This window comes from Bos taurus, chromosome 11 (genome assembly GCF_002263795.3).
Source record: "Bos taurus isolate L1 Dominette 01449 registration number 42190680 breed Hereford chromosome 11, ARS-UCD2.0, whole genome shotgun sequence".
NCBI classification, from domain to species: domain Eukaryota; kingdom Metazoa; phylum Chordata; class Mammalia; order Artiodactyla; family Bovidae; genus Bos; species Bos taurus.
In genome coordinates, this window is record NC_037338.1 from 78789220 (window position 1) to 78814822 (window position 25603).

General features: G+C 41.2%; 1 protein-coding gene across 1 annotated transcript; it reads left to right on the top strand.

Moving 5' to 3' along the window:
- Window positions 1-7549: 7549 nt before the first annotated feature.
- On the top strand, window positions 7550-25516 carry LAPTM4A (lysosomal protein transmembrane 4 alpha). The gene is given in 7 exon segments (NM_205799.1): window positions 7550-7783; window positions 17970-18090; window positions 21469-21545; window positions 21641-21763; window positions 22596-22691; window positions 23525-23623; window positions 24895-25516. Coding segments are annotated over 7 exon segments (702 nt in total). The 5' UTR covers window positions 7550-7672; the 3' UTR covers window positions 24970-25516.
- Window positions 25517-25603: the final 87 nt, after the last annotated feature.

Consider the following 25603-nt stretch of genomic DNA (forward strand, 5'->3'; position numbering starts at 1 on the left):
AGATGACACCACCCTTATGGCAGAAAGTGAAGAGGAACTCAAAAGCCTCTTGATGACAGTGAGAGTGGAGAGTGAAAAAGTTGGCTTAAAGCTCAACATTCAGAAAACAAAGATCATGGCATCCGGTCCCATCACTTCATGGGAAATAGATGGGGAAACAGTGGAAACAGTCAGACTTTATTTTTGGGGCTCCAAAATCACTACAGATGGTGATTGCAGCCATGAAATTAAAAGACGCTTACTCCTTGGAAGGAAAGTTATGACCAACCTAGATAGCATATTCAAAAGCAGAGACATTACTTTGCCAACAAAGGTCCGTCTAGTCAAGACTATGGTTTTTCCTGTGGTCATGTATGGATGTGAGAGTTGGACTGTGAAGAAGGCTGAGCGCCGAAGAGTTGATGCTTTTGAACTGTGGTGTTGGAGAAGACTCTTGAGAGTCCCATGGACTGCAAGGAGATCCAACCAGTCCATTCTGAAGGAGATCAGCCCTGGGATTTCTTTGGAAGGAATGATGCTAATGCTGAAACTCCAATTCTTTGGCCACCTCATGCGAAGAGTTGACTCATTGGAAAAAACTCTGATGCTGGGAGGGATTGGGGGCAGGAGGAGAAGGGGATGCCAGAGGATGAGATGGCTGGATGGCATCGCTGACTCGATGGACGTGAGTCTGGGTGAACTCCGGGAGTTGGTGATGGACAGGGAGGCCTGGTGTGCTGCGATTCATGGGGTTGCAAAGAGTCGGACACGACTGAGCCACTGATTTGATCTGATCTGAAAAAAAGTATAACATAGAAGAGCACATTTTAACCAGAAATTGTGGTGTGAAAGGTCAAATTAAAATAGCATGTAATGAAATAATATCAGTTGGGGTGGGAGTAGGGATGAAGTAGACATAGGCTTATAAAATCTTCAGGGAAGCTTAGAGCAGATGTAGAAAATCCTTTCCAGGGAATTAATATAATTTAAACAGCATCTATTAAAAATATAATTAGTGTGACTTCCCTGGTGGTCCAGTGGTTTAGATTCTGCAGTTCCAGTGCACGGGGGCAGGGGTTCCATCCCTGGTATGGGAAACTCAGATCCCGAATGTTGCATGATGGAGCCAAAAAACAAACAAAAAAAATAATAAAATAAATTGGGGTTTGCTTTTAAAAATGAAAATATATAATTAGCTCTTTATCTCATACTACTTTACAAATAAATTTCTAATCAATTATAGCTAGTACTTGGGCTTCCCTGGTGGCTTAGCAGTAAAGAATTCGCTGGCAATGCAGGAGACACCGGTTCGATTCCTGGGTGAGGAAGATCCCCTGGAGAAGGAAATGGCAACCCATTCCAGTATTCTTGCCTGGAGAATCCCATGGACGAAGAGCCTGGTGGGCTACATTACAGTTCATGGGGTTGCAAGAACTGGACTTGACTTGGCGACTAAACCACCACCACTATAGCTAATATTCACTGACGGCTGACCCTAGGCCCTGCTGAAAGGCTTAATGTGAATAAAGCCATGAAATCCTCACAATATTCCACTAGAAAAGTATTATTATCTTCTCCATTTCATAGTCGAGGGCAGGGTTGGGTCCTCAAATCCCTGGGCCACGGACCAGTACCAGTCTGTGGACTGTTGGGAACAGGGACTCACAGCAGGAGGTGAGTAGCGCACAAGTCAGTGAGCAAAGCTTCATCTCACAATACTGCCTGAGCTCCACTTCCTGTCAGATCAGCAGTGGCATTAGTCTCATAGGAGCACAAACCCTACTGTGAACTGCACATGCGAGGGATCTAGGTTGCATGCTCCTTGTGAGAATCTAAAGCCTGATGATCTGAGGTGGATCTGAGATGGTAATGCTAGCACTAAGTGACTGCAAATACAGATTACCATTAGCAAAGAGGTTTGACTGCACAGAGACCATAATAAATCAGATGCTTGCAGACTCATATCAAAACCCTATTAGGGAGAGGCAAGTGACAATTAAGCTGCATCTGGTGGCAGGCTTGACAGTGGAAAGTGAGTTGCTGTACTTCAATTGTACAGCTGCACGTGGTTGGCAGGCTTAAGAATCCAACACTTTTTTAGTCCATGTGTGGCCCACCCATTATTTTGTTTACCACTTCCATCCATGCCTCTCCAGCACTGTGTACTTGTCTCAGTCACAGTTTTGGTAAGTCCATAAGCTAACCCTAGCCAAAATGAGTAAAAGACAAACATTGCTGAAGAGGTTCTTTGAAAAGGAGGAAAGACCCAATGGTGAGACAGCAGAAGAGTCTAAAACTGCCAACAAAAAGAAAACTGCAGTTTAAAAGAAAATATCCAGAGTCCTACTTAAATTATGGCTTCATTGCAACAGGTGATTCACATTCTCTAAGTCCACTTTATACAATATGTGGTGACTGGCTATCCAATGAAGCCATGAAATCTTCACAACTGCTTTGCCACATGAAGACCAACACACTGTATTAGAAGACAAGCCTTTGGAGATTTTCAAAAGGAAAAGGGGGAAAAAAAAAAGTGAACATGAAGAACAGAAGCAATTATTGAGGCCACCATGGTAAAGAATCCACCTGCAATGCAGGAGACCAGGGTTCAAAATCTGGGTCGGGAAGATCCTCTGGAGAAGGGAATGGCAATCCACTCCAGTATTCCTGCCTGGAGAATCCCATGGACAGAGGAGCCTGGCAGACTATAGTCAGTGGGGTTGGAAAGAGTCGAACGCCACTGACACACACACACACACACACACACACACACCACTTCATTAGATGTGTCTGTATGGAGAGCATCATTCTTAGTGGCGAACTATATGGCTAAAACTAAGAAACCTTTTATTATTGGTGAAAAGCTAATCCTGCCTGCTGCTAAGGACATTTGTTGTGAACTTCTGGGAGAGACTGCAGTTCAAAAGATGACATGTGCTCCTCTTTTGGCTAGCACCAGAGCTTCCCTGGTGGCTCGGATGGTAAAGAATCTGCCTGCAATGCAGAAGAGCTGGGTTTGATCCCTGGGTGGTGAAGATCCCCTGGAGAAGGGAATGGCAATCCACTCCAGTATTCTTGCCTGGAGAATCCCATGAACAGAGGAGCCTGGCAAGCTATAGTCCATGGGGTTGCAGAGAGTCAGGCATGACTGAGCGTGCACACATAGCTAGATGAATTGATGAAATAGCAGAGGATATTGAGGCACAACTGTTGGGATTAACGAGTCACCGTGGTATGGAATCCAGGTTAATGAGTCTACAGGTGTTGATAAGAAGGCAACAATACTTGTTTTTATGTGACATATTTTTCAAGAGAATGTGCATGAAAATATGTCATGTGGGCTTTTGTTGCCACCAACCCTACAGCTGCAGAACTATTCAAGTCTTTGAATGATTACCTATCAGGAAAACTGCACTGTTCATTTTGTTTTGGAGCAGATGGAGCGCTGGCTATGACTGGACAGCTTTCTGGTTTCACTACGTGCTTCAAAGAGGTCACTTCTGAATATGAGTGTACACACTGTGTCATCCACAGAGAAATGCTGGCTAGCCATAAAATGTCACCTGACCTTAACAACTTTTTGCAGGATGTGGTTAACATTATCAACCACATTAGAGTGTATGCACTTGGGCTTCCCTGGTGGCTCAGTGGTAGAGAATCTGCCTGCCAATGCAGGAGACACAGGTTCGATCCCTGGTCCGGGAGGATACCACATGCCATGGAGTGACTAAGCCTGTGCGCCACAACTATTGAGCCTGTGCTCTAGAGCCTGGGAATCACAACTACAGAAGCTAGCATGCCCTAGAGTCTGTGCTCCACAACAAGAGAAGCCACTGCAATGAAAAGACGGAGCACCAAAACTAGAGTAGCCCAGGCTTCCCGCAACTAGAGAAAAGCCTGCACAGCAACAAAGACCTGGCACAGCCAAAAGTAAATAAATAAAATAATAAAAAGTACATACCCTTAACTCATGTCTCTGTTCATGCAGCTCTGTGAGGAGATGGACGCAGAGTACACATGTCTTCTCTGATAAAGAGAAGTGAGAGAGCTTTCTAAAGGTAGATCACTGGCCAGTTTTTGAGTGACAAAGGCTAATCCAGAGATTTCTTTTAGAAAAACAGTCACCACTGGCAGCACATTTCAGTGACACAGAATGGGTTGCAAAACTTGCTCCCTTGTGTGACATATTCACCCTGCTCAGGAAACTCATTCTGTCACTTCAGGGAAGAGTGACAACTGCCTTCAAACTGGCAGATAAAGTGGCTGCATTCAAAGCCAATTTGGAATTATGGGGCTAATGAGTGAGCACTGGGATTTTTAACACGTTTCAAACATTAGCAGAGATTTTTGGAAGACACTGAGCCAGGGCCTTCTTTCTCCCAGCTGGTGCATGATCATCTATCACGGCATTCCAAAGAATTGGAGCTTTACTATTCAGCCTCAACAGACCCCTGAACTGGGAAGGAACGGGTCTGTGACCCACTTGTGAATGTCAGGTGAATCGACTTTGTCTGTGCTAGAAAAGGATCAACAGTGTGCAATTGCAAATAACAGTGGCCTTGAAAGTATGTTTGAGACAACTTCAAATCTCCAGACATTCTGGATTAAAGTCAAGGTGGAATATCCTGCTGCTGCTGCTAAGTCGCTTCAGTTTTGTCCGACTCTGTGCGACCCCAGAAACGCAGCCCACCAGGTTCCCCCGTCCCTGGGATTCTCCAGGCAAGAACACTGGAGTGGGTTGCCATTTCCTTCTCTGATGCGTGAAAGTGGAAAGTGAAAGTGAAGTTGCTCAGTCGTGTCCGACTCTTTTCGGCCCCATGGACTGCAGCCTACCAGGCTCCTCCGTCCATGGGATTTTCCAGGCAAGAGTACCGGAGTGGGTTGCCATGGCAACGTACTCCAGTACTCTTGCCTGGAGAATTCCAGGGACAGAGGAACCTGGTGGGCTACAGTCCATAGAGTCACACAGAGTTGGGCATGACTGAAATGACTTAGTATGCATGCATGCATCTTTCTGAGCCTGGGTTATGTGCAGTAACAGCAACCAAAACAAGATTATGGAGTAGACTGGACTTGAGCAATACACTTTGGGTGTCACTGTCTCCCATTATCCCCAGATGGGAGCATCTAGTTGCAGGAAAAGAAACTCAGGGCTCCCACTGATTCTGAATTATGGTGAGTTGTACAGTTATTTCATTATATATCACAATGTAACAATAATAGAAGTAAAGTGCACAATAAATATGCGCTTGCTGCTGCTGCTAAGTCGCTTCAGTCGTGTCCAACTCTGTGAGACCCCGTAGGTGGCAGCCCACCAGGTTCCCCCATCCCTGGGATTCTCCAGGCAAGAACACTGGAGTGGGGTGCCATTGCCTTCTCTGAAATATGCACGTGAATCATCCCCAAACCACCCCCTCACCTCTGCACTATTGGTCTCTGGAAATATTTCCTTAACAAAACCCGTCCCTGGTGCCAAAAAGGTTGAGGACCACTGGTTTTAAGGATGAAATGATTGAAAAAAAAGTGATTAAATCCATGCATAGAACACAGTTAGGGTTATGGAATTTTTTTTTTTTTGGAGCATGTGGAATTATTATTACTCCTTAGTAAGTGGAGAAATGTCATAATTTATTGAGTTAAATTGCTACCGCTGCATTCCATTCTTCACTGTAGCTTGGCTTTAGTATGGCCTCCGAGAGAGTTTGAGAGTATTATCCGAACTAGGATAATTGTCTGCAGACAATGCTTTCAGTGTCGCAGAAGTAAACAAGCCTCTGCTCTTCTAGAATTTATATTTAGTGAGGGAAATAAATAATCAACAAATCAATAAATAATTTCAGGCAGTGTTCATTGAAACCTTGCCCATGTAATAAACTTTACACTAAATTTACTGTGGTTTTCAGCTAAGAAAGGCAGAAGGGAAGGCATTTCTGTTTCCTAAAAGGAAGTGTATTTTCCAAAGAATAAAACAACATCTTTTCATAAAAAGATAAAAGTCCTAAGTCTCATACAGACAAAAAATGAACAGTGTAAAACATTTTATTTACTCATTAACGAGGGGATCAGTGAAATTTTATAGAGTCGGTTTACAGGACAATGTAAAGTACCCACTTACATCATTCAAATCAGGATTGGGAAATGAATTTACAAATATTTTTTCCAAGGAGGGGGATTCAATATGAACTTTAAAGGACAAGAGTTTCTCTTGCTATCAGTTAAAAACATTTAGAGTTGAATAGATGTTGCTTGAGAAAAATACACACAACCTAAAAGCTGAGAATTATCTTTTATTTGTTGGACTTAGCTGAGGATTGAAGCCCAGGAGACATTCTCTCAGACAGCTCTGAGGGCCTTTTCCAAAATGCAAACGGAGGAGCCAAGATACACAGGGGTTTTTTTTTTTTTTTTTTGAGGGGGGGGTAGGGGGCGGCGGGAATCACTGATAGCAGAACACCAATAGATTACTGCTAGTTAAAGATAGATCAGATAGCCCAGGCCAATGAATTAAGTGTTTTTCCATGTATGGGAAGATGCAAGAGTCTGGACTTACTAAAACTATTCCCTTACATCTAAGCCCAATAGCTTATTTTCCTCCATCCTGAATCCTGCATCACTGGTTGTGGCTGCAAAGGCCACACTTGGTTTGAGGGCCGCACTTCACCGCCACAATAGCCTCTGTTTACTTAAATGACAATTATGCTCTCTTGCCATACTTGACTGCACAAAAATGGAGAGCTCCCCTAGATTCAGAATACCCAGAAAGGTGAGCCAGACTATGGCTTGTTTTTCATGGAAGACACCCAGGAACCTCAGTGCATTTCCTTATGTTTCACAATTTTTCCTTATAAAAGTCACTCTATCTGTAAACACCCAGCAGCTAAACAGTTCTGCCTTATGTTTTCTTCAATTCTTTTCTTCTCTGGCAGAGTAGCATGGTATTTCTTTGCTCCCAACAAAGAGGTGTCAAAGAGAGACAAAGGGGTAGGCTAACATTTGATCCCTCTAAATAAAGTTCAACTTACGCAGCCAGGAGGGCCCCAGAGCAGGGTTTAGCCCCACCCCCTTCTCCACAGGCACCTCTCCTGGCCAGCCCCATAATTGAGCTATGACGCAAAGGTCACGTGAGCAGCCGCGGTCCCGTGATGCGTTCGAGCTGTACGTGGCAGATTCACTCAGACAAGTCCTCCCTGCCCGGTTTCTTCCACCTACTCCATCTAGACTTTCTTTTTTCCCATTAAATGCCTCTCACCTCCTCGCTTTCACTTCGGGGAGGGTGAATTACCAGGCTCCCTCTCCAACCCGAACTACCCTAAGCCCAGGAACCAGCCCTCGCCGTCTAGTAAGAGGAGGGGAATCTATTAGCGCCGAGGCGAGTTGCGGCTCTGATTGGGTGTGAGATCCTGTCAATCTTCAGGCTTTTCCAATCAAAACCCGCTTCCGCCTAGCTTCCCGTTCTTCCATTGGCCTGAGTGCGAGGAAGGCGAGGAAAAGCGTAAATCGAGCTCTCGCGGGAACAGCGCTTTGCCCTCAGTGCGCAGGTGCGAAGGCTCTTGGCTTGGGGGCCCTGGCAGGGGGGCGGTCTTGAAGACGCGTCGTTTGGTTTGACCTCAGTGACGGAGTTCTCCGTCTTCAACCGCTAGGCGGAAGGCGTTTGTTAGGGGCCCGGCCAAGAAAGAGGCCCTCGAGGTTCCTGATGGTGTCCATGACTTTCAAGCGGAGCCGCAGCGACCGGTTCTACAGCACCCGGTGCTGCGGCTGTTGCCATGTTCGCACCGGGACGATCATCCTGGGGACCTGGTACATGGTAAGGGCGGGCGAGGAGGCAGGGAAGGGGCCATGGTGGGGGGAGGATACGCCGGAGGGGGAAGCGGGAGAGACTCATATTTGACCGGGAGGATCCACTGGGAGGGAATGGGGCGGGAAGGCCTCGGGAACCTTCTTTTTAGTGGCCTCTTAAGTTTGGAGGGGGGAGACTTGTGTCTGGGAATCGGCGTGGGGGTGGGAGGGACCAGGGAAATTGTGGGGTTTTTTTTAGGCGAGAATAAGAGGAGAAAAGTGGGGGTTGGGGAAGGCACAGGCGTTGCGGCCTAGTGTGGAGGGGGCCTGCGGGAGGAGAGAGCTCGACTTTGGTGTGGTCAGTTCTGGAAATGACCAGGCTGCGGGATCTTTATGTGTGCTTCCGTGATCTGAAGGAACTGCCCCCCACCTCCCCACTCTCCGTCAGTGCTTCCTGGGATTTTTTTCTTTTTACCCCCCTAAAGGAAAGAATTAGGAACGCACCTTCCGAGATGCAGCCTGGTTTTAAACATTATTGTTTTACCTGAAGGGAAGGCAAGAGATCCAGTTGAACACAGTTGTCTCTTGTTTCTGGAGCTTATTTGTTACAGTGTGTTTGGGATGTAGGCAGACAGGTCTCTGTTGTGAGTCTGGAAATTCTCTTGGAGGTAATACCTTTGGCCAGTATTTACTTACTATCTGCCTTTTTCCAAATGCAGTAGGTTTTCTCCTGCCCGCTGGTGAGAAGCTTTTCACCACAGACCCATTCAGGTTTTTGAGACCTTTGTCTAGAACCTGCTGTGTTTTGGTAACGTGCTAACGTTCCCGGGGGGGTGGGGGCAGGATTTGTGTGATTCTGTGTCATAACCAGGTTGACAGTGTTACTGATTGGTGGTTCACTAGCAATGCTGTTGTGATTTCTTAGCACCATCTCCACTACTATTCATTTTCACTAAAGCTCATGATTTGTAAATACAAGATTCCATTTAGGTAGTCTGGGGTTATGATGACTTCACAGAAGTTTTGAAAAACTACTCATATTGTCTGTCGGCTTGGTCATCTTCGCTAATGACTTTGTGATTTTTAAAGTTTTTATTTGTTTTTGTTTTGAGAGGTTGTGGCATAAGTGATAATGCAGTTTCTGATAACTTTGTGAACTGCAAAAAAGGAAGAACTTTATCAGATTTTTTTTTTTTTTTTTTTGCCTTTTTCTGTTCTCATTTCTTCTGAACCCAGAGGTTCCATTGAAATTATTACTGTTTGGTAAACAGCTGATGAGAATCATCTTCAGTTAGGCAGATACAGTTTCATGCCCACTCACAGGGGACCTGAACTCCACGTTACTCCTTATTTACATTTTTTTTTTTTTTTAACTATCTTGCTTCATTAATGTGCATTAAAAACAAAACTTGAATGGGTGGGCTTATTTGCTTATTTCTAAGCTTATTTTAATATTTCCTCTACTTTTATCTTCAGAAACATTGCTATAATTATGTCACCTTTCCCCACAAAGACCCTCACCCCTTTTGTATTTTAACTGATTTGTAATACTGGACATGCATTATATTTCTAATTTTGTTCTTCATTTTTTTAAAGGGCTGGGTCTTATGTTTCTTTTGTTTGTCCTTAGCTCTGCCTTCCCTAAATGAATAATTCAGATCTTTAGGGTCCTCAAGCCTCTTATTCAGCCCTGTTTCCCCCATCCCTGGAAGATGACCTTCCCTTTTACTTAATTGAGAAAGAGTCCAGCAACCTGGGACTCTTCCATGCAAACTTAATCTTCCTGTTTCTTCTCAGATCCTTCCCTCCATTCACAGAACAAAGGATTTCTAACTCCTTGAAAAGAAAATAAGCACCATCTCAGTTTCAGCCATCTGAATGTAATTGGCTGTGTTTCTTTCCAAGGCAGGTATTTTTTTGATGCTCTGGTCTCTGTTCATAAAAAAGAAAGGAATAGCAAGCAAAAATGGGAGTTATAAACCATGAAACTCAAAATGCAGAGAGAAGGATTTTAGTAAGGGCATTTATTCTCTCAAAATAGGGAACAGGGAGTTTTACATCTGTTTCCCACTGGAGGGACTTGATGTGAAAACATTTTGCACAGAGCTCTGTTTTTCCATGCTTTAGTTTCATAAAAAGATCCCATAAACTATTCTTTCTTTGCATGAATTTTTCTAGTTCATGGAATATAATATGCTGCTTACATCAGTTCATCTGCTTTAAGAGATCTGTTGCTCATCTACAGTGCAAATGGCTGTGGTGCACATAGAAACAAAGTTACAGGGACGTGTGTTACTCATCTTTTGTCTTCCTATCAGCTGCTACACAGAGGCTCTCAAGTGTTTTCTTATCTTGACCGTGGCATCTGCCCTTAAGATACTGATGGCATAGCAATGAAGTTTGGAGCAAAGATATGAAAGTGCAGTGTTAAGGAACGAGAAGCTAATCAGTAATAACAGATTCAAATTAGGTTAAGGGTTCGAAAAGGCCATTGGTTTTGTTGATTATAGTATTGCTGGTGATGTTCAAAACTGTGGCTTCGGGATCCTGGCAACATAAAGACATAATTTCTGCCTAGTTGGGGAGACAACATTTAAAAACCAAGACCACCAAGACACAAAGAGGACTTGTCCAAACAGCACTTTTGTTTTTTTTTGTTTTTTTTTTTTGCCAGAAGCTTCTTTACTAAGAGTGAGTGAAGTCCAAGTACCTTGTCAGGATACTCTTCTTCCTGTATTCCAGGTGGGAGAATATTTATGATTCTCCTTGAGGTTGCCCGGTGCTGTTTAGAACCTTGGGTGCAGTCCTCAAGCTCCTGTTGGTTGCAGATGCTGTAGCAGTAACTTTCTGTTGGATACAGTGTCACTGCTTTCTAGCATCTGCTTCTGCTGAGGTCATGTTAGGTGATTGCACACTGTGTACCAAAGGGTTAATTAGTGAAGTGAAGTCGCTCAGTTGTGTCCGACTCTTTGCAACCCCGTGGACCGTAGCCCACCAGGCTCCTCCGTCCATGGGATTCTCCAGGCAAGAATACTGGAGTGGGTTGCCATTTCCTTCTCCAAAGGGTTAATTATATGGTAGTAAATAGTGCAGAAGACACAGAGAAGCCAGAGCCAGTTACTATATGTACCAGCCCTGAAATGCTAGCCTTTGGCATTTAGATTTAAAGAAGCATGTTTAGCTTAATACTTAGTTTAAATAATAGGGAATTTCAGAATGAGTTCCAGATTAAAGTCTGGCGTTCATAAATTGTTTTTTCTATCATTTAGTGAAAAATTTGAAGCCAGATGATTTTTAAACAACATTTTCTTAGGTTGGAAAAGGCCATTGGTTTTGTCGATTATAGTATTGTTGGTGATGTTCAGAAGTGTGGCTTTGGGATCCTGGCAGTCGAAGGAGATACAAGTTCAGATGTTTATTGAATGGTTGAAAATGAGCTTTAAAGTCTACAGCAGCAGTGTCCTCCTTCATGGTTGATGGTGTACTACAAGAAGGCATTTAGAGCACTGGTTAAAATTGTAGGTCTTGGAAAGGTGTAATAATATATGGCTAATTTTTTATGAATATCTTCACCATAAACAGTCTAAAAGTGAGGTAGCTAGGGAAGAAGTGAAGACAGGCTCCTCAAGCTGTATTCCTTCCCAGTCCTCACTCCTGACTCCTTTAAATCAGTATGGCTTATTTATATTTCAGAGTTAGTATGTTTCCCCAAACTTTTTAAAAACTTCATTGACAGAAATCTCAAATATACAAAAATAGTGAAATAGTATAAAAGCCTTTCTTTTACTTATACAACTTCAACTACTAACAGCCATTTTGCCAATTACAGTTAGTTTTGTAATAGTTCAGTAGTTTCCTTGGCGAAGCTTCCTTGCTTCCCTGCCAGAAGAAGCTGGTTTCCTCACTGTTTATCTGGAAGAATTACTGCATACCTCTTGTGTGTGCTTATTAAAAATACTAATTACACATTTGAATTTTTCTCCCTACAACATGATATCCTCTTTGAGGGAGAAAGATGCTATGCCTTTCTCTATAAAATGTGTGTGTAATAGTAACTTATTAGAGCATTTGAAGTATTCATTAGACCATTGTTAAATGAATTGTCTCCTCCAAAAATAGTAGGAATATCTCATTCGTAACCGCACAAAAGGGTAAACAACTGTATGTGTACATTTAACTACATATACATTTAACAGCATTTTTAAAGACAGTTTTGGTTTTTATCTGATGACAGCTGTCTGCTGACTTGCCTGAGACCCTTATCAAGATGCCCTAAGACATTGTTCTAATTATAGTCTGAGCATAAGTTGGGTTGTGGCAGAATATACTGTGGGAAAACTAAAGAATAAGGATTAAAGGGAAAAAAAAAAAAAAAAAACCAGTCCTCAGGAATCTTCTAGGATGGGTGTGGCTGTGAAATGAGAAGCAAAGAGGAATTACTCTCCTGGGGCTGCGTGCTTCCAAGGATCTGATCCTACTCCTTTGAAACAAGTGAAATGTGACACATCTGTTCTTTGTGATTGTTTGTTTACTTAAATAAAGTGTGTAAAAGTCTTATAACGCAGACCATATTGTTTATCCCAGTAAATGCAGTACCCCTTCTGCATGGATGTGTCCATTGCCCTGGCTGTTGACATATGTGCATATTGGCTGCATTCTGTACCACTCCGTGTGACTAGATTTAGAAGTCAGTCATTATTTTAATTACATTTTTGCAAATTTTCTTTCCTGAATGCAGTAAAAGGGAAAAATGAATCAGGAATAAATATACTGGAGTTGTTTGTATGTAGTTGTTCTGTTCAGATTTTATATTACAAGATCACAAAGTTCATCTTATGTATGTTTTGAAAAATGCTGCATGGAACTTAGAAATACCAGTGGTAATCAGAAGTAAATAGAATGGAGTCTGTGAGCATAGGATAGGTACTCAGGGGTGAAAATAAGATCACAGGATGAGTTTTCCAGTTGAGTGCTTTAAAATGTTACATTGAGGTGCTAATGAAATATAATTAATCAGTGAAGAGTTGAAAAATCCTTTGAGCTTGTAATGAAATAGTGCTGAAATTTATCATTTCTTGCTTCTTTTGATTAGACCTATGATTTATTTTGTTTAATATTCAGAGAATGACTCACAATGAAAAGAAACTTGAAGTGTCACTAATACTAGAAGATAATAGTGGGTGAGTCTGTGACTTACCCATGAAAGAGAAGAAAAGATTTCTATAAATGCTATATGTGATGCAAATATTTAAGAAAGGAAAAATAAACTTCTGAATATTTTTGATGTGTCATTTCCTTCATTTAGTAATTGAGTTTGCATGTTATTTTTCACATAAATATTTTTCATTCCCGTACAGAGCTTTTAAACTATGACAGTATTGTGCTTAGTAAAGAAGGGTTTGCTGAATTGATTTTGAACTGATTTCCATGCACAGAATATACGGTGTCTTAGTAGAGATATATGTTCAATAGTTAATTCACCTAATTATATTAGCTCATAAACCACCTACCCTGTCCAAAACCCACTGCAATAAAAATGGGCAGTTAAAACATCAGCTATCAACTGGGGAGTCACCTTGAAAATATGATTGTCTCTTACAAGATCTTTCAAGTGTTGAAGGATGAAATACCTTGCTTTTGAGCAGTGCAAGGAAAAAGCATGTACCTGAATGTATTTAGAGAGTAACAAACATTTTGTGGCCTTCAGTTCAGTTTAGTCGCTCAGTCGTGTCCAACTCTTTGCGACCCCATGCCAGGCCTCCCTGTCCATCACCAACTCCCGGAGTTCACTCAAACTCACATCCATTGAGTCAGTGATGCCATCCAGCCATCTCATCCTCTGTCGTCCCCTTCTCCTCCTGCCCCCAATCCCTCCGAGCATCAGAGTCTTTTCCAGTGAGTCAACTCTTCGCATGAGGTGGCCAAAGTACTGGAGTTTCAGCTTTAGCATCATTCCTTCCAAAGATATCCCAGGGCTGATCTCCTTCAGAATGGACTGGTTGGATCTCCTTGCAGTCCAAGGGACTCTCAAGAGTCTTCTCCAACACCACAGTTCAAAAGCATCAATTCTTTGGCGCTCAGCCTTCTTCACAGTCCAACTCTCACATCCATACATGACCACTGGAAAAACCATAGCCTTGACTAGCCGGACCTTTGTTGGCAAAGTAACGTCTCTGCTTTTGAATATGGTATCTAGGTTGGTCATAACTTTCCTTCCAAGGAGTAAGCGTCTTTTAATTTCATGGCTGCATTCATCATCTGCAGTGATTTTGGAGCCCCCCCAAAATAAAGTCTGACACTGTTTCCACTGTTTCCCCATCTATTTCCCATGAAGTGATGGGACCAGATGCCATGATCTTCGTTTTCTGAATGTTGAGCTTCAAGCCAACTTTTTCACTCTCCTCTTTCACTTTCATCAAGAGGCTTTTGAGTTCCTCTTCTCTTTTCTGCCATAAGGGTGGTGTCATCTGCATATCTGAGGTTATTGATATTTCTCCCGGCAATCTTGATTCCAGCTTGTGTTCCAGTCCAACGTTTCTCATGATGTACTCTGCATATAAGTTAAAGAAGCAGGGTAACAATATACAGCCTTGACATACTCCTTTTCCTATTTGGAACCAGTCTGTTGTTCCATGTCCAGTTCTAACTGTTGCTTCCTGACCTGCATACAGATTTCTCAAGAGGCCGGTCAGGTGGTCTGGTATTCCCATCTTTTTCAGAATTTTCCACAGTTTATTGTGATCCACACAGTCAAAGGCTTTGGCATAGTCAATAAAGCAGAAATAGATGTTTTTCTGGAACTCTCTTGTTTTTTCCATGATCCAGCAGATGTTGGCACTTTGATCTCTGGTTCCTCTGCCTTTTCTAAAACTAGCTTGAACATCAGGAAGTTCACGGTTCACGTATTGCTGAAGCCTGACTTGAAGAATTTTGAGCATTACTTTACTAGCATGTGAGATGAGTGCAATTGTGCAGTAGTTTGAGCATTCTTTGGCATTGCCTTTCTTTGGGATTGGAATGAAAACGGACCTTTTCCAGTCCTGTGGCCACTGCTGAGTTTTCCAAATGTGCTGGCATATTGAGTGCAGCACTTTCACAGCATCATCTTTCAGGATTTGAAATAGCTCCACTGGAATTCCATCACCTCCACTAGCTTTGTTCGTAGTGATGCTTTCTAAGGCCCACTTGACTTCACATTCCAGGATGTCTGGCTCTTGGTGAGTGATCACACCATCGTGATTATCTGGGTCGTGAAGATCTTTTTTGTACAGTTCTTCTGTGTATTCTTGCCACCTCTTCTTAATATCTTCTGCTTCTGTTAGGTCCATACCATTTCTGTCCTTTTTCGAGCCCATCTTTGCATGAAATGTTCCCTTGGTATCTCTAATTTTCTTGAAGAGATCTCTAGTCTTTCCCATTCTGTTGTTTTCCTCTATTTCTTTGCATTGATCGCTGAGGAAGGCTTTCTTATCTCTTCTTGCTATTCTTTGGAACTCTGCATTCAGAGTTTCCTTTTCTCCTTTGCTTTTCACTTCTCTTCTTTTCACAGCTATTTGTAGCCTTAGATAATGGTTTATTTTGGAAAGATCTCAAAACAAGAGTTGCTTAGGAATGGTTGTAAGTGATCCTGTAGTAGTAAGAAGAAAGATGTTTTTAAAAGAACCAGATTGGTGTCCTAACTCTGTCCTGTTATCACCTCAGTGAGCTTAACACATGGTATTTCACTTTGCTGAACCTTAGTTTAACCGTCAGCAAATGAGCATAAGTCATACTTTCTTCACAAGGTTGTTGTGAAGAATAAAGTCAAATAATATATGTAAATTTACTTGATTTATAGTGTGTCTTTAGAAATCTCAATTGATTCCGAATTAGGTATTGTGACATTTATCTTATTTAAAAACCTTGGGCTGCTTGTCTTCGAGAATGTGAAATGCCTTTAGCTGATAAACGTATTTATCATTCAGGGTGGACAGGAGAGAGCTCCATGATAGAGATTGTTTAAAACACTATTGATAAAGAAGCTCAGATGTCCCTTGAAAGTATCCCATGTTCACGAAGGGAAGGAAGGCAGATGCTGTGGACTTTAGATAGGGAAGCCTACTCCAGTTCTTAAATCATTAGCAGGGTTGTTTTGAGCACTTAGAGGAAGTGGTGCCTCTTGGGATAACTGTGTAATTCACGAACAACTAGAGGCATAAAGAATCTCCTTTTTGAATTGGAGTTACACCCTGGTAGACCAGGGAAATTCACCAGATACTGGTGATGGGATTTCAGCAAGATGTTTGACAAAGTCTCTAGATGTTACTTTGGACCAGATAAAGACTTTATTTGAAAGCTGCTGACCAATGGGAAGAGAAGAGCCTCTATCTGGCAGCTTGTCCTCAGCCCTGTTCTCTTGCTAGTGACTTAGGTGGAGAATCTCATTAAATGATAATCATGTTTTCAAATGCAGGAAGCTGAGAGAGTGTAAATCTATCCATAGGGTGTCAGAATTCAAACGGAGAAAATATTGATATGCAAGAATGTTATAAGATGAAATTTGCAGATAATGTATAAGGGCTTACGCTTAGGCCCTGAATCCAGCTCTACAGGTAGATATAGGTGGTAGCTTAGCAGGATCAAGTGTGAAAAAGAATTGGGAGTTTTAGGAAGTCACTCATGTGACATTCCACTGTTCTTGCCTGGAGAATCCCAGGGATGGGGAGACTGGTGGGCTGCCGTCCATGGGGTCACATAGAGTCGGACACGACTGAAGCGACTTAGCAGCAGCAGCAGCATGTGACATTTAAAAGATTTATGCAGCCAGTGCATAAAAGAACCAGACTGTGTTAATTGAAATTTGTTTCAGACACGTTGATTGAAATTTGTTAGTTAGGATGTGGGAACTGAGATCCTGATGTGCTGTGATCAGATTGCTCTACTCTCATTTTACTAGTTTGTTGAGCAAAGTTGGCTTAAAACTCGGCATTCAGAAAACTAAGATCATGGCATCCAGTCCCATCTCTTCATGGCAAATAGATGGGGAAACAATGGAAACAGTGAGAGGCTTTATTTTGGGGGGCTCCAAAATCACTGCAGATGGTGACTGCAGTCATGAAATTAAAAGACACTTGCTCCTTGGAAGAAAAGCTGTGATCAACCTAGTAGCATATTAAAAAGCAGGGACATTACTTTGCTGACAAAGGTCCATCTAGTCAAAGCTATGGTTTTTCCAGTAGTCATGTATGGATGTAAGAGTTGGACTATAAAGAAAGCTGAGTGCCGAAGAATTGATGCTTTTGAACTGTGGTGTTGGAGAAGACTCTTGAGAGTCCCTTGGACTGCAGGGAGATCCAACCTGGATCCTACAGGAAATCAGTCCTGAATAGTCATTGGAAGGACTGATGCTGAAGCTGAAACTCCCAATACTTTGGCCACCTGATTTGAAGAACTGACTCACTGGCAAAGACCTGATGCTGGGAAAGACTGAAGGCGGGAGGAGAAGGGGACGACAGAGGACAAGATGGTTGGATGGCATCACTGACTCGATAGATGTGAGTTTGAGCAAGCTTTGGGATTTCGTGATGGACAGGGAAGCCTGGCGTGCTGCAGTCCACGGGGTCGCAAAGAGTTGGACACGATTGAGCGACTGAACTGAACTGAGGTGTTAGAGGAGTACTTATTCAGAAGGGATAACAAAATATCTCAAACCATAGACTAAGACCAGCAGGCGGAAGTTAAGTGATGTAGTCAAAATCTTTTTAAGCATTTTAGTGTAGCTCAAGAGGAAATAATTCCTTACCACTGTACAGGAGATACTGTGGAGAGGCCTTAGACTTACCTGATGGATCATTAACATAGCTAGACATGGAAATTATATTTATCTGATAGATCAGCTTCTTCAAATCCAGAAATTCTGAGATAGGAGTATGAATAAATATGTGATTCAAATGAGCAATTTGTGATCTCTCATTTTTCATTTTGGTGTCTTTTTATTCTGTTTTATTAATATAGGATCAGTCCAACATCTTTTCTCTGAAATGATTAAGTTTATACTTTATGAAATATTTAAAGTATTCTTAAAGTCATATTGTGTATTTTATCTCATAGGTAGTCCCCATTTTATGTCTTTATTACTTCAGGGAAGATGTTAGTTAAACAGAGGACGTCTGAAGATTGTGTTGGGGATTGCTTCCTGATTAATAATATAGTCTATAAAATGTTATCTTTCATAGGTGGTCAACCTGTTGATGGCAATTCTGCTGACTGTGGAGGTAACACACCCAAACTCAATGCCAGCTGTCAACATTCAGTATGAAGTCATTGGCAATTACTATTCGTCTGAGAGAATGGCTGGTATGTTTTTGGTTGAAACTTTAGCCTGCTAATCACACACACACACCTGTTAGGTAGAGGATTGATTGTTGTTATACTTGGCTGAGGCACAAAATGTGTTTGCAGGCTTTTCAAAAATACTCAGAATTAAATTTGAGCATTTGTAGCCAGAAGATCTAGTGGACTGCTAGGAGATTTCTGAGAAATATGCATTGTCCGCATTGAAATACTGTGGAAAGAGGAGGGGAGAAGAAATTAGAAGAAGACTGAGTCTTTGAGGGTCAGCTGGTAAGTGTAGTAGAGAATGAGACATTTGCTCATGGAGCACAATCCTACAGTAAAATATAGAATACGAATTATTTGAATATTTGGTGGTATCTTTTGCTCAGGGTCTCAATTCTTAATATATTTTTATTGTTTAGATGAAGATTTGACATTGGACTTTATTTAGAGTATTCCTAGAACATTCATGGAAATTACTTTTTTAAAATTATTTGTTCCCAATAGTATTTTTATTATTTATCTTTCTCTAAAATGCAAGTTTAATTTTATGTTAAAAATTTAATATTTGAATAGAAAATTATGCTTCAGACTTTTCGGTGTGAACAGTTTCTTCAGAAAAATGTTCCCAGTTCACATGTGTTTTATATTTGTAATATTACAGGATCTTAATTATATTTTTAGATTAGCTTTTGTTATAAACTCTACACATTTTTACATTATGATCCTCTCTTATCTGTTAATGAAGTGTTTTTTTTTTTTTTTTTAAATGGTTATTAATTCAAATGATTACTGTCCTCAGGCCTAACCTATTTCTTACAGCAGGTAGAGTTTTGTGGCCATCAATAATACATTATAGTATGATGACACTAACAGTTGTTCATATTGTGTTTTTTAAAGTGTTTTTGTTTTGTTTTTATATGAGTGTCCTAGTTTTACTTTCAAACATATATAATCTTTTAATTTTGTTGTCAAATTGATAACAGAAATAGCAAGAATATATGGAAACATCCCTTCTGGCATTTGATTTTTTTTTTTCCCTGAATAAATCTGTTTTTAATTAAAAACCAGAATAGAACAATAAATGTTAGCTTCTGATGTTGATATTTTTTTTGTATTTATAAACTTTAGGCTGTAAAATTTTACTGAATCTGCTAATGTCAGCATTTTCCTTTGTCATGTATATTGCTCTTAAAATTGAGGTGTAGAAAAGATTTATGGTTACTGAGATTTTTGTAGGTCTGTGCAACTGGCTCTTTAGTCTCAAGTTTATTGTGTGTTGCATGAGTGTTGTCGCTGCTGCATAGAAAATCACATTATTCATTATATCTTTGTTGACCGTATTCTACTGAAGCCCTCAGTTCAGTTCAGTCACTCAGTCGTGTCCGACTCTTGTGACCCCATGAACTGCAGCACGCCAGGCTTCCCTGTCCATCACCAACTCCCGGAGCTTACTCAAACTTATGTCCATCAAGTTGGTGATGCCATCCAACCATCCCATCCTCTGTCGTCCCCTTCTCCTCCCACCTTCAATCTTTCCCAACATCAGGGTCTTTCAGATGAGTCAGTTCTTCGTATCAGGTAGCCAAGGTATTGGAGTTTCAGCTTCAGCATCAGTCCTTCCAATGAATGTAAGCAAATATAAAAATACATAGTTCTTGGTGATACAGTAGTTGGTATTTCTTTGGAAGGTAAAATTTGACCTTCCCACAGACCCGGTGTTGCAAAGGTAAGTTAATTTCTGATCACTGGCCTGATAACCAATTTTTTAAAAGATGAAGTTTGTGATTAATTATTTTTAATCAGCCAAACAGGCTGTAACACTCAGTTTATACTGCAGCATATGCAAACTGTTTTTCAAATAGGAATTTATCATTACTTATACTTACCTGGGGTCGCGAAGAGTCGGACACGACTGAGCGACTTCACTTTCACTTTTCACTTTCATGCATTGGAGGAGGAAATGGCAACCCACTCCAGTGTTCTTGCCTGGAGAATCCCAGGGATGGGGGAGCCTGGTGGGCTGCCATCTGTGGGGTCGCACAGAGTTGGACACGACTGAAGTGACTTAGCTTAGCATAGCATAGCATAGCATACACACCTGGGAGATGGGTAAACACTTGGGATCTCCCAGAGGAGGTTCTGAATATGGTGCAAATCTGAGGTTCTTTGGGCATTGAGTCCCTCATGTTTTGCTTGCTTTATTGATTCACACCTACTGGAGTATCCCTTGTTCCTGGCATTAAATGTGTTTTGCACCCACCACTCCATCTCTCCTCGGTTTTGCTATTTGTTGCTCCAGTGGAAGACCTTGAGCTTCACTTTAATTATTTCAGTATTTCAAGAAGTTTAAATCAACTCGTAGTCTTCCAGTAACGGATTTTTGAAAGCTAATTGTTTGAATTACACATTTTGCTTTCAAGTTTGTTTATATCTGAATTCTTCCCTTTGAGAACCATTGTGTGCTGCAGCAGGGAAGTTCTTTAAGTCTTTAACATTTAGTTGTCCTATATCCTCTAGGAAAATTTAGAGAGCTCTTCTTAGTTCAGTGCCAGATACTGATGCTGTTTGTATTGCCAAGTGACACAGTGATACGTAACACTTACCCACTAGTGCGAACACTGAGCAGGTAGTCTAATCATTCGTTATTAGTGCCTTTCTGGTTCTTGATATCTAGCCAGAGCCAGAGAATCAACTTTAGACTCTTACAGTGCTAAGAAGCTCATCAGGTCAAGTGTGGGTGCTTTTTGGTTTGTTTTGTTTGAGATTACATGAGCACTTTGTGAAAAAGTTTAGTGGACGTGGATTAATGTAGAGAAAGGCAGCAACTCAAGGACGGATTGAGGACCAGAGAAGAAAATAGACCTGGATGTAGCAGAGAAGCCACGGTGAAGGGATTTGGCGCAGGGAGTTTGGGTGTTGAGGTGGGAAAGGGGCATTGAGGGAGAACTTGACTTTCAGGTGATTTATTTTATCTTAGGCAAGAGGGGGTGTCTGTACAACTACGTGTTTAAACAAATACCAGCCTTTTGCTCCAGCTGAACCCTGCTTATCTCACAAGACTCAACTTGTGTTATTTCATTTATCTTTTTTCCCTGATGCTAAAGGCAAAACTAATTGTTTTTTTGCTTCTGTTGTAGCACTTGCCACATTGCATCATAATTATCTGTTTGCCCATATTCAAAACTTAGACCCTGGGCAGGGATCTGTCTCTGGCAGAGTACCAGGTTCACGTGCTGTCCTAAATCAGTGGCCATGAGTCGTAGCAGTTTAACAAATAAGAAAGAGCAAAGGCATGAATTTCATAAGCTTCATTACTTAATAACATTTTGTCATAAAGAGTCTTATGCTTTTTGTTATATAAGTAGCTTAATTAGATTTTTGCTTCTGTTTTCATAGATAATGCCTGTGTTCTTTTTGCCGTCTCTGTTCTTATGTTTATAATCAGTTCAATGCTGGTATACGGAGCAATTTCTGTAAGTATTCTATACTTTTCGAGTTTTGACTTCACTGCGTGGTCCTTAGTCATTCCGTATATGTGATGTGATGTTGTGGTTATTTTTTCCTTCAGTATCAAGTGGGTTGGCTGATTCCGTTCTTCTGTTACCGGCTTTTTGACTTTGTTCTCAGCTGCCTGGTTGCTATCAGTTCTCTGACTTACTTGCCAAGAATCAAAGAATATCTGGATCAGTTAGTAAGTGTGTATGCTAATAAAACTTAAAAAAATTTTTCTTTTGTTGAAAACCAAAGTCAGCTTTTGGGTACTATTTTTATTTAATCTACTATGTTTTATTTATTTATTTTTAAGCGTTTTAAAGTATCATTACTACTGTTACTGACCATATTGAAACCAAAAAGATGAAAATAGAATATCTTCTTACATACCATGTGAATAATGAAATATTAAAAGTCCCTAAAGATGGATATCATAGAACTTCAGGAGTAGTTCAACTTTTGGGTGTATGAAAAGTAAATAAATAATTGGACTGTGTTTGGCAGTCGTTGGAGTTGTGCTCATTGGCACTCATTGGCACTGTCAAAGACAGTACCTTCTCTCTGTAGCAAATATGTGAGTGCCTCCTGTATTCTTCACTCTATTCTAGGCAAACTGTTGGTGTATGGTGTATAAACATAACTTCCTTCTCTTCAAGGAGCAAACCATGTATTTGGGGAATCAAGACATGAAGATCTTATTTGTAATAATAAAGTAGGGCTGTCTCGTGACAGCAGGCAGTGAGCAGAGGTTAATGCTGTGGGATGGAGGGGCGGGGAATGCTGTGGCCCGAAATAAGGTCTGGTGGATGGAGGTGTGGGATCCAGATAAATGAAAATTAATTTCAAAAATGCGTCTTGTAGGAATTTTATTGAAACCTACTGTAGAGAGTCCATTTTGCATACTGCAAACTTATTGTTCGTTCATTCGAAAAAACATTTATATTGATTGCTTCCTGTGTGCAAGGCACTCTGCTTGAGGGCTCTAAAACTCCCTTCTGCTCTGCCTATTTGTCCCTGCCTTTTTTTTATAGCCTGATTTTCCCTATAAAGATGACCTCCTGGCATTGGACTCCAGCTGCCTCTTGTTCATTGTTCTTGTGTTCTTTGCCTTGTTCATCATTTTTAAGGTGAGTTACCGACTATTTGGTGGGGAAGAGGGGCATTTGGATTGTGAGAGTGTCCTTCCAGACCTTCTTGTTGCCCGTGTCTCCTCATAGCTCTCCTTATTCTAATATGGTAGAGATAGCTCCAGGGAATGTCTTCTGTCCTTTTTTAGGCAGTGGTTGGAGATAACCAGGATTCTTCTTGTCTAGGAACATCATGTTTTTGGACATGGTTCATGGTTGGGATTGAAAATCTCTTAAAATTCCCAAAGTTCAGAAATAGAATTCCTTCTGCAGCATCGTTGTTGTCACACGTGAATTGGAATCCCAGACTTGGGTTTCTCTGTAAAATAGTGGTAATAAAGCTTGTGACATTTAAGTGAGGGCACGTAGGGAAAACTCCTGGCCTGTACTTGGTCCAAGTGGATGCTGGTTCCCTTCTCTGGAGAAAATGCAGGGAGAGCATTATAAGACTCCTTAATTTTAGAGCAGGTAAATTTAAATTAAATTTATAAGTTAAAAAATAAAGTTAGTTGCTCAGTTGTGTCTCACTCTGTTCAACCCTATGGACTATAGCCCCTTAGGCTCCTCTGTCCATGGAATTTTTCAGACAAGAATACTGGAGTGGGTTGCCATTTCCTTCTCCAGGGGATCGTCCCAACCCAGGGATCGAACCTGGGTCTTCTACATCTCCTGCACTGGCAGGCAGGTTCTATACCAGTAGAGCCACCTGGGAAGCCTTAAAAGAAGAAAAAGGCAGTCGCTGCCAGTGGCTTCACAGTGCAGCCGCATTAAAACTATAATTGTACATACAGTTGAGTTTGGAGTATATGTAAATTTTGTTTGTATTCCTTTAGGCTTATCTGATTAACTGTGTTTGGAACTGTTATAAATACATCAACAACAGAAACATGCCGGAGATTGCTGTGTACCCAGCCTTTGAGGCGCCTCCACAGGTGAATGATCTTTTATGATATTAAAGCTTCACTAGCCATTATTGAGAATTTCCAAAAGAATAATCTGAACCTTGATTTTCTCTTCAGTGCTGTAACTGTGGTTTAGGGCACGAATAGCTTAAATCTGCAAGTTTCAGCATTTCCCAGTTGGAATCCTGGGTATGTGAGCTGGAGACACTCTGTACTGCTCATCTCATTCCATCTGGCCAATGGTTTTGACTCATGATCAGTCTCCAAGTGTTGCATTTTGAGGGGGAGACCAGTCAGTGAACAGCAGTATGAGCGATGCCAGGCTCTTGGTTTCTGGAACTTCTGAGGATAGGGTACCATCAGCTGAAGCTTGTGGTGTTTTCCAAAAACATCCATAGGATCCAAAGGGGAAGCTGACTTTCCTGTAGGGAGAAGAATGCAGTATGTTCCGTGAGTCTGTTGGGAGGCCTCCTTCTTAGACCCTCTAGTTGCTGCTGTACTGTCTTCCAGGCTTCCAGCATGTAGAGTGTATATGGCCCATGTAGCGTCAGCCTGTCACGTTGGAGTCACTTAGCTTAAAAATGCCACTGTTTACCTAGGTATGCCCTTCACCTTAGAGCAGGCGATACAAGTGCTTGATGCTTTGACTATAGATTCTGATAAAATACAGCCTCGTACTGGAGGGTTCCTGTAGCAGGGTTCAGCGGGCCCTTCACCGAGATCCTCCGTTCTTGAGGTGACTTGGCCTGGCTGCTTTATCAGTCACAGTGGAGCGAGGGGAGGGCAGTACATACTGCCTATCAGGGTATCCTGGTGGCCTCAGGGTCTGTTCAGAAGCAAAATTGTCTCTGCCTTCCCTTCTTAACTTCCTCTTCTGTTATCCTCTCTAGTGATCTTGGATCAGACACATCCCCTGCAGGTAAAGCTCCAGGTTATTAGTTATCTCTACTCCAAAGAACTATAGTTGACCCTTGGACACCATGGCTTTTAACTAGAGAGTCCACTAATACACAGATGTTTCTCAGTAGTAAATAATACAATACTACCCAGTCTGCATTGAGTCCATAGATATGGAACCACAGATACGGAGGGCTGACTGTGCAGTGTTGGCACCTCTAATGTTCTCATTACTTAAGGGTCAGGTATCCTGAAGAGTCAGGTGTACTTAGCTAACAGTTTCTTTAGCTCTCCTCTGTGGGTTGGTATACCCCTATTTAAGGTATTAAATCTGAAAACAGTTATTAAGGTAGAAATTTAAAGGAGAATTAAGTCCAATATAATTTTTTCTTGTCTCTTTTCAGTATGTTTTGCCAACCTATGAAATGGCAGTGAAGATGCCTGAGAAAGAACCACCACCTCCTTACATACCTGCCTGAAGAAATTCTGCCTTTTTCAATAAACCCTATACCAGCTTTTTGTCTTGTTCATTTTACAGAATGCTGCAACACAGGGCTCATCATACTTGTTTGATACAAAGTTCATTTTCCTTTGTTTAAGCATTTATTTTCAAACACTAACAAGCTTTTTGGATAGTATTAAAAGTCAGATTTTGTTGTTAAGTATGTTACATTTTAGTAGTTTTTGAAGACAATCTAGGTTAAGCAAGAGCAAAGTGCCATTGTTTGCCTTTGATTGGGGGTGGGTGGGAAGGGGGCATTCTCTACACATATTCTTTTTTAACTTTGCACTTTCTTTATATAATAGTTTGCATTTTGGTTATTTGCTGCCCTGGATACTTTCAGGAAGAATGAATTAAATATTCAGGGTGAATGAGTTCAGTTTAAGATCTGAAGTTTTCAGCTATGAAAATACGAAAAATATATAACATTTTAACTTGACTGTGGAAGATGATGGTTGCATGTTTCTAATTTGTATGTGTTTCCATCTTTGAGATAAGATGCTTTAATAAATCTCTTAAATATTTATTGTTGTTTTTAATCTATTACCCTTTTTTTTGTTGAAACCCAGCATTTTCCATTATAAGCAACTCAGACTGCTGCAGATTTTTGG